The following is a 9935-nucleotide window of genomic DNA, read 5'->3' as shown; positions in this document are numbered from 1 at the left end:
CTAAAGAGTCTACCTAAAATCTAGTATATTTTTCTCACAATATTCCGATTTTATATCACTTTCTCTACAATATTACACTCACTAGAAAGTATCTCACTAAATGTAACAAGCAAAACAAGCTAATGTTGTTTTGTTTTGCTTTGCTACTTCACTTCTCTGATTATTTGATGCACTCTCCTTGGTGTTGATATGTCTTCCATTTATAGGCAAACCCAAATTCCCACATGAATCCATCTACGACTCTCCAAGTAATTCTGATTTCATTCAAATTTTCCTTTGAATTTGATATATTCAAAACCTCCAAAGTTGAAAATAACAGTAGCTCCTTATATGTACTTAGGATTCACTCACAAACCCTTAGAAAAATACTAGTACAAAATTATTTGCATAATTAATTTAAGTACGCTTCCATATATTGAAAATTTATCATTGTTTTTCGATACTCAGTTCACCTTTCCCTTGAGTATCTTGTACTTATCAACTAACAAGAAAAAGTGGAATGAAAGAAAAGCGAGTTGAGTTAGATGTGAGTAACAGAAGGATATGAACAAGAGGTGTTGGAAGATCATCAATGCCGAAGAAAAGACTTTTATATGGGGAAAAAAAACACTTTTTTTTCACAATTTTAATCCATTTCTTTAGTTTAAAATTATGGGGAAAAAAAAAACACTTTTTTTCACAAATTTTTTATATGCAAATTTCTCTTTTGGTATTATTTTTTTTACGGTATTTGGTAATTGCTAGTTGTTAAAGTGATTTCTACTCGTCAAAAATGAATTTTAATGACAAGTATTTACTTTTATTTAGGATCAAAATTCCCCCTGAATTTTTTGTATTAATTTTAGTTTGATCAACATTTTGTAACTTTTTTACTGTTAAAACATTTTCAATTACCATAAAACATTTTCATTTACCATATCCGAATTGAAGATTTCAAGAAGAAAATGGATATTGAATTATTTAAAACTAACTAAGCGCGGAAGCTTTATAATTTGCTCATTCCAATATAACACGTGGCATGATCAAAGACCTAATATACATCTGTTATGTACTTTCTTCCCATATTCAAATAATAGCTAATTGAAATAACAAATCAGTTTTAAATGATGATTAGTATATGTCCTAACAAATACATTAATTTGAAATTTTCATATAACATCGCTCGACAATAAAACATCTCTAGCTTCGTTTTCACATGGGCAGAGAAAACAGGATACACACATTTCTTTAGAGTTGGATAAGGAGTTGCAATATAGCTGAAGGGAGCTTTGGATTCTCCACTTTGGAAGAAGGACAAAAGTGATGAGAAATAAAAAAGAAAGATTCAGCCTATCATTGCAAGAAAAGAAAACAGAAGTGTTCCTGTAATTCAATAATTTGGATACAACAATATTTGAACAAATTTTACTACAGCAAAGTCAGTTTGACAAAATAACCAAAACTTGAGGATACAACAGGAAGACTGAAATACAACTCACAAAACTGCAAAGTCAATAATCGTCGATACTGATGTAGATACAAATATTGATATGCATGGACTCTCTCCCCTTCAATTTCGACTCGTGTGGACAATACAAGTATACAACAATTTCCGGATGATTAGAGCTCTCTCTTCTTAAGCCAATACTGCGACAGGGAAAAAAACACAGGCACCCTATTGGAATGAGAAATAATTGGTTGCCAGAAAATCTTGGCGAAGTCTTCGCGAATTAATCCAATGTGGAAAGTAAAGTCAGTTGTGCACAAAGACTAACACTTTTTCGGGCAAAGATTATCAAAGCAACAATTACAGAGACACCATGCTATTATTATTACTGTTGTTCTTCCACATTCTCACTGCCTAGATGAACTCCATCTCCTCCTTTTGCAGCAGTTTGCTTCTTGTGTTTCCTGGTTTTGGCTCTCTTAGCTTTCATTCGCCGTTTCCGCTCATTGGCATCCACCCATTTGTAGTCTGAAGGTATACTGAAAGGGTCCACTTCATCCTTACTATACCTGTGACTATCAGTGTCGATGGTTGGTGTGCCGCGAGCTCCTTTCATCCATGAAATCCATGAAGAAGACCCCTCGGATTCCTTAGATTTGGCATCCTGGAAGTATGCTGGGCTGGATAGTGGAGTAGAGAACTCCTCTGCTGGTTGAAGCTCCTCAAATTTTGTGAAAGTGACAAGAACCCGTATCGTCGGGACTATTGGGATCGCTACCTGAAGGGAAGTAACAAAATTATGGGCCTATGAAACACATGCATGGATGCAGTATACACCACAATTCATACCAGAAAATAACACAATATACAACAACAAAAGAAGTGCGTGAATCAACAAAATGGCATGTTACTATCGTAATAGACAACTTAATATATGAAGTCTATTATAAAATACAAAAGACGTGTGTGAATATTTAACCAACAAACAAATTCTGCAATATATATCTGCCAACTTCAAGCATGTCTCATATATGTTCAGGAGTTTCACTATTTTTTGATCCAGTAATTTAGCAGGAAAACTGTAATCATTCAGATGTAGATGTCCATTCCATTCAGGACACCAGCATACTCCTCTCTTGAATAAATTTAGAGAATAAATCTGGGTGAAATACGAAAAGGAATTAAGAAAGCAACTGTAATTTGAATTTTTGTTTATCTCTGAAGAATTTACCATGCATTATATGTGACAACACAACATCTTCAGTAATGAAGTTACAAAGTTTAAGTTACATATTTGATAAAGTGATAATTGCTATTTCAGGAGAATTATCCATTTTTTTGTACATCAATAGACTCTCGTAGCAACAATTAACTATCAACACTCAGAGCCAGACAGGTAGAAATCTAATGTGACAGGATTCACAAGAAAATAATTTATCTCCCCTGCAAAACAAAAGATAACCGTCTCTCAACCCAAAAAGAAAGGAAAATATTTCAAGTTTCAAGGAGGAATAACTGTATTTAGATGAACCACATATATACACTTAACTACAAGAATTTGATACATTAAAATTCACTTGGGGAAAACTTATAACTATCATGTATAAAGAAACATGTGAATAAAGCATATATTATGTAGTTGTACCAAATAAACTTATTAGTTATTAGAAAAGAAGTTAGCAAACTGTAATCACAAGCGCACAGAGCAATCGTCTATAAAAATTTTTAAGTACTGAGGGTTATACTAGAAAGTGAATTACCTTCACAGGAAAGGTTCCATGAGGAAGTTTAGTCGTCAAAAGTTCTCTGAGTCTCCTGATAGCCTTAACTTTGTTTGCTAAGATGTCAAGTAGTGGCAGAAGCTCATCTGTTTTCAAAGGGAAGTCTGGTGTTAACCACAAAACAGGCCTTAAACCCTTTTTGTACTCACTCTCACTCTTAAATTCATTAGCTGCTCCTTTCTTCTTTTTCTTTTTATTGCTTTTATCCTTTCCCTTCTTTGTGTCCTCTGGGTCCTCCTTCTGAAACTCAGACGATGGCTTTTGCTGATCACCAGATCTTTGGTGGCCACCAGCAGGACCCAGTGCTGAAAATTTCTTTGAGGTTTTTGGATCCTCAGGTTCATCACTGTTGCCTTTTGAGTTTTTTTTATTCCAACCAAACCAGCTCTTCTTGTCTTTCACCACTCCATTGGCTTCACAATTCAGAATCCAATTGCATTCTTTCCTCAGCAGTCAATACATCGTCATACTCATCATTGTTTTCTCCATTCACCATACTTTCTCCATCTTCCACAGCCAAAAGCTCTTCATCCGTCATAGCACCTGGAACCCGTCTTGACTTCACACTTACCATCACATGAAGCATGTCATAAACTTTTGCCTTCCAGTTCCCAACCATCTCAGTCTTCTCTTGGCGCCTCCAATTCAAATGCGGAACAAGCTCAGCCTGAGTAACATCAATACCCGGCCTATACATATTTGTTTGAGACATCAGTGAAACTTCATGAGCAACTTCAGCATCTGTTGGCTGGTTACCAGCTCCTTCCAAGGCATTGGTGATTTCCTTCTCCTTATGGGAAAGAGCAACCAAAGAGCCTGGTGGCAGAGTCAAATTACCATTTTCTGAAGCATAGCCCTCTCCGAGGAACAAAAATGTTTGGTCTGATCGTTGTATGCGGAAGCCATCAAAACCTGCTAAGGTCATATCAGCACGGAGATTGGAACCACGCTTCCAAATTCGGTATGTATCTGAAGGGGCAATCCGACCAATAAAAGGAATGACAGAGCTCTCAAAATGGAAAGAAATCTCCATGTAAAAGTCACGGATACGAGCAGCAGAAGCAACAATCCTGGGAAGTCTACGACACCATTTAGCCCAAGCCAGAGGTTGATAGTGCTTCGCAATGATCGCAGCAATTGCTTCCTCTCTGGTGCACACAGCCTCTTGGAGAGCACTCCAACCATTCTCATTCTGTAAGCTCCAATCAGCACCAGCAGCCATTAAAATATCAGCAGACACTGGATCCTTGATACGGACTGCAAGATGAAGAGGGGTCTCTCTACCAGGAACATCACGGCGATCAATAACGGCCGAGACCTCATCAGCTCGAAGCTCAGCATTCAGAGATTCAGCCTCCGTATTGACCTCGCCAGCCTTGGCAAGGCGGGGCAGTACAGAGACAATATGTCTTAGGGAAGCATGGTCACGCTTGGCAACTGCCAAGTGAGCAGGACTGTGAGCATACTTGGACAAATCTTCCATAGATCTCTCTCCCAACACACTCTCTCTATTCCTTTTCTAGGTCCCTAATCTATAATCACGAGTGATACTGTTTGCTCCCATGGTTGGTAACTCTACCAGCTATAAATCAGAAATAAGGCACCCTCCACTCATACTTTTGCCTCTTAAGCTTCAAGGACTAGATAACAATTTCAATTACAGACCACCAATAATGGGAAACTGCCGAGTGTATTCCTTGTTCAATTCCACTGTTAAATTGCCAGAAGCAATAAATAACTTAACAACAATAATTAAGAACACAAGTTAATTTAAAATTAAAAAGCTACATATCCATTCGGAGCTACTTTTGCTCCGATACCTTTTCAGATTTCAACATTTTGTATTTATGCTCCTGTATTTTGCACTTGCACACTAAAAATCCTGTTACACTAGCTGATCTTAAGTCCCATTCAAGGTAACTCAGAAAGCAGAAACCAAATCACCAAACAGTAGCAGAACCAGACAGATTCGAAGCCTAAAAATCAGTTACCTTTTTCTCCTTAAATTAAAACATTAAATAAAAACGAAATTATACGAAAAATGATACATATACAAAGAAAGAAACGGACAAAAAAGCGGAAATTTCGCAAATTCGGAACTCCAGATAGTTAATAAATCGGGGCAAAAGATCAAAAGAAATCACAACGAAACAATTAAGCAGAGGGAATTAGCAAAGCAACAGAGTACCTGGGAAATGAAATTGAACGAAAGAGCCAGGAGATTGAAACGGTTAGAGAGAGAAATTGGGCAACACTTCAGAGTTAGGGTTGAATTGAAGAGAAAGAAAAGAGTTTAGAGAGAGATATGGAGATTGGATCTAACAGTACGAACCAGAGAGAGAGAGAGAGAGAGGTAAATGCTGACAACACAACTCAAAAGCACATGAAATTAAGGCACCCTTCTCAGTTTCTCAGAGACACACTCTCCTCTCTTCTCTAGTTATTATTAGTTACTACTCTCTATCTGCTCTGGAATTCTATTCTATTCCATTTGTGCTTTCTCGCTTTTTTGCTTTTGCATTTGTTGGCTTAATTACCCACTTTTGCATATTATTTACTATTAAGTAATTAATTAATTATGAGACCGTGTCGGAGACTTGTGCTAAAGCAAACAGTAATTAGAGCCTTTCAATGTTAATTCTAATTTTAATTTATTTTTAAAAGTATTAAAAAATAACAATAATACTCTAAAAATACTCTAACGCCAACATTGCCCGGCGTTGCTGCTTATTAATGGAGTATTACTATTTAGTATTTAGTTGTGATTGCTGTAATAATGTTATTAGAATATTAGCACTTGTCATTTGTTTAAAGGTTTAACTATCTCTTATTAATAACATTTTTTAAATATTTTCCATAAATATAATATAAATATATTAATAATTTAAATTTTTTATATTTTTAATAAAACAATTTTAATTTATAATCTTAATATGGGTCTAAAACTACGGATTAACTAAACCATTTTTTTTAATCATCATCACTTGCTCTCTTCTGGGTTGCGTTGCATAACAAGAGAACGGAAATATAATACATCATGTCATTTTCATGGGGTTAAAAAGGCTACTGTTATATAATGCCAAAAGTCACCCGCTTAATTTAGTAATATTTGTGGTGTTTTTTTATTTGAAATTTTGATAATTTAGTAATCGTTATATTCTAAATGACGCATGAGATTATGATATTTTATATATAAAAAAAGTCTATTTTACCAACAAAATGCCAAATTTATCAATACCAATTATGACACAGGCACATATGTTAATATATAAAATCCATTTTCTTTCGGTAGTGCCGATCAAAGTAAGACACGCTTTTCTCCTTTGATTAAAAGTAACGCATGTGTTCTCTCTCAACTTTTCAGTTCGATTGTTTTCTACTAAAATTCAAAAAATTCTCAAGTATTAACCACCAAAATGAATCCATGTAAACATCTCTCTCGAATCATATTTCGATTATCAATCCATTTTCATATCCACTGATTTTGAGTCTCCATCATTCTCCCATTTTTTCAATTTTCACTCATTCATTACTATTTCACATCCTTTTCCCGTTCTAACATTTTTTATCGATTCGTCGTCCTAGAGAAAGGAGAAGAGTTCATTAGCAAGATTTTTTTTTTCACGGGTCGTACACAACTTCTGCATGGGTTGTGCAAGCTCCTCCACGAACAAGATTCCTCTAATCACGAACCATATTTACTCTCATCCTTCCCTTCGCAATTTCTCTCTTCTTGTTATCACAAGAGCTGGGTTGAGCGGCTTTTTTCATTGTTTGTCTGAAGTTTACAATAACAAGTGTTGTTCACTGTCATTGTCAATTACGATAAGTCTGTCACTTCACTTCTCCTTCTCATCGATGCCATCCCCTTTTTTAGATTCTTCGATACACTGAAACTTCAACTTTAATGTAGATTTTTTTCTCATTTTTTTCTGGTTTGAAGGATTTGAAACAATTAATGGAAGGATTCAAAGTTGTAGTTAATTGTTGTGTTGCCCTTTTTATTGATGTTAAAATTAAATTTGTATTTATGCAATCTGTTTTAATCAATTTCCTACTATGTGTTTTTATTAAGAAATTAAGTTTCTATTTGTGTAACTTGTTCCTGTTATCGTGATTTATGAATTGAACTTGCAGGATTTGTTAATTTATTTGATACTTGTTTATATGTAACCTGTAATATGTCAGCTCTATTTGACTTTAAGGGTGTTCATAGTTTGGTTAATCCAAAACTCAAACATTTTTTTTTGTTAACCAGAAATATAGTCTTAGTTATTAACCAAATTGGTTTTACATTATAAAACTGGTTATTAATCGGTTAGTAAAATTCAAAACCAATTTTTATATTACATTTAGAAAAATCGGTTTTTACATAAAAAAAAACGATTTTCACCAAAAAATTGGTTTTCACACCAAAAAATTGATTTTTACATTAAACCATTTTTTACACAAAAATTAATTTTTTCACATACAAAAATCCAAATTTTTACCTTTTTTTTAAATTGATTTTTTTAATCTAAAAATTAATTTTTTTCTTTCTAAATAATACAAATAACATTTGTAAATAATGAAATCCCTTCCATTATAAATAGTAATTACTTTTCTAAACTTTAGGTGGCAACACTTATCACATACACCAAAAACAAAGAAGGTATAAGGCACATTAGGATCAAACCCTTCATTCCCAATGGCACTTCAAAAGGCCTCTTCAGTGATGAAAATTTTCTCTTAAGCCAAAGAAACGATGCAAAATTTCAACAACATCCCCAAACCATACAAGAAATTCACTGTGGATATAATCCCATTGAGGCTAAAAATGACATTCCAACTACTATAATTGTTGACACCAATATCCCCATCCAAAAAATGACATTGAAACTGCTATAAGTTGTGCCTCAAATAAACCAACATAAACATAAGCATAAACATAAACATAAACATAAGCAAGTCTAATCATATATGGAAAAGCAAGTCTAATATCTTTACCACTTAAGTGTGTAGAACATAACTAAAGAAAACATAAACAATCAAGACTTTCTAGTTATCTTCAAGCTCAATTGAACCTGGACCCACTAAACAAGTAATGTCCTCTGATAAAATCAAATCTACACAAAAAAAAACTATAATTATAAATTTAAAAAAAATTATAAAGACTAACGGAATAATTTAGTTAATTTTATTCATCATTTGAATCTACATAATTAATTTTATTCAATTTACCTTGCTCGACCTTTTTAAACTCTTCGAAATTCTCAGGTGCAAGAGAAGAGAAAAAGTCTCCTTTAAGCTAATCTTCGGTACATACAAGGGCTTCTACCATCTTAGGAGTCCATGAGCTATGATATTGATCGATGATTCTTCCCCCTATACTAAAAGCAGACTCGGAAGCTACTGTTGAAACTGGTATAGCCAATATGTCCCGTGTCATATTTGCTTAGACGAAAAACCAATTCGAGTTATCCTTCCACCATCCTAGAATATACAAAGGCTTATCATCTGGCTCACAGTCTTCATTCAAATAACGATCAAGCTCAGATTTAAGATTGGATTTGCGACCGGTTGATCGATGATATAACCCCGTATCATAAATTTCTTTGGCTTTATCACTTGCACTCGGTTGGGAGAGGGTATCATCTTGGTTTCCTTCATCTGCACCTTGATATAAATTATAAAGTGAATGAAGACAAGAAGACAACTTTGTCTTCAATTCACCACCCACTTCTGCACCAAAAGAATTAACTAGGCACCACTCAACATAATCCAACTTATGGAAGGGATCTAGAACTACGGCAATTAACATCAACATGTTAATAGTTTTTGCATTTCCCCAATACTTGTTGTATTGTGCTTTCATCTTACTTGCCATAAGACTTATGCTCAAATCATCATTATCATGATATTGTTGAATTTTCCTTCCAAGAGCAAACACTTCTTTCATGTATAATTTAATAGTGATATGAGAGGATCCAAAGATGCGAAGTGTAGCATAGCAAAACATCTCTAAAAACGGTAAGACGAACTTAGCATAATCCCAATCTTGAATTAAAGGTACCCCTCTTCCCTTGTTTAATTCTTCAACAAATTTTTTGTCTTGCATCTCTAATAGCTCAAATGCCTTTTGATGCTTTAAGGCTGCTACTAACATTAAGTATGTAGATCTCCATCGCGTTTCAACATCTAGGCAAACAAGAGTCTTATGTGGAATATTCTCTTGTGTAATATATCCCTTAAACCTAGTTAATCTTGAATTTGAAGATCTGATATACTTCATAGCATCTCGAATTTTGGCAACTGAATCATCAATCTCCTTCAATATAACACTCATGAGGCTAGCTCCCTGGCAACAACACCAAAATTTGATGCGAGAGAATTATACCAATTCAGAATTAAATAGATTTCTGTTGTAAGTATAGTCCGAATCGGCAATGAATCATCTCAATCAAATTATAATCCTAATGATGTCACAAATCAAAGCAAATATAAACCGATAGTATTTAGACTCCCGGGTCGTTCTCCCTAGGAACTAATGCCAAAGAGTGCACACAATTTTGGTTGTGAGAAAGTAAGGGGGTTTTCAATGATAAGGAAGCAAACAAATAAAGAGATAAAAGAACGAGACAAAATTGCAAGTAATAAAGTAATAAAAGAACAAAAGAACTATGTATAATATGAACAATTAAAGCTTTAAAGTGATAGAAAAGTGGTTTAAAACATAAATGAAACCTTGA

General features: G+C 34.3%; 2 protein-coding genes across 2 annotated transcripts; both read right to left on the bottom strand.

Annotated features, from left to right (window-relative positions):
• Positions 1–1335: 1335 nt before the first annotated feature.
• On the bottom strand, positions 1336–5714 carry LOC107465825 (uncharacterized). The gene is given in 4 exon segments (XM_016084798.3): positions 1336–2204; positions 3187–3625; positions 3627–4917; positions 5396–5714. Coding segments are annotated over 3 exon segments (1896 nt in total). The 5' UTR covers positions 4691–4917; positions 5396–5714; the 3' UTR covers positions 1336–1811.
• A 2927-nt stretch (positions 5715–8641) lies between these two features.
• On the bottom strand, positions 8642–9532 carry LOC127741550 (zinc finger BED domain-containing protein RICESLEEPER 1-like). Its single transcript, XM_052254276.1, has one exon. It carries the CDS (start codon positions 9530–9532, stop codon positions 8642–8644), a length of 891 nt encoding a protein of 296 aa, XP_052110236.1.
• Between the last annotated feature and the right edge of the window lie 403 nt (positions 9533–9935).

Source organism: Arachis duranensis, chromosome 9, assembly GCF_000817695.3.
Source record: "Arachis duranensis cultivar V14167 chromosome 9, aradu.V14167.gnm2.J7QH, whole genome shotgun sequence".
In the NCBI taxonomy this organism is placed as follows: domain Eukaryota; kingdom Viridiplantae; phylum Streptophyta; class Magnoliopsida; order Fabales; family Fabaceae; genus Arachis; species Arachis duranensis.
Note: the sequence above shows the minus strand (reverse complement) of the source record. Positions and strands in the feature narration are given on the sequence as shown.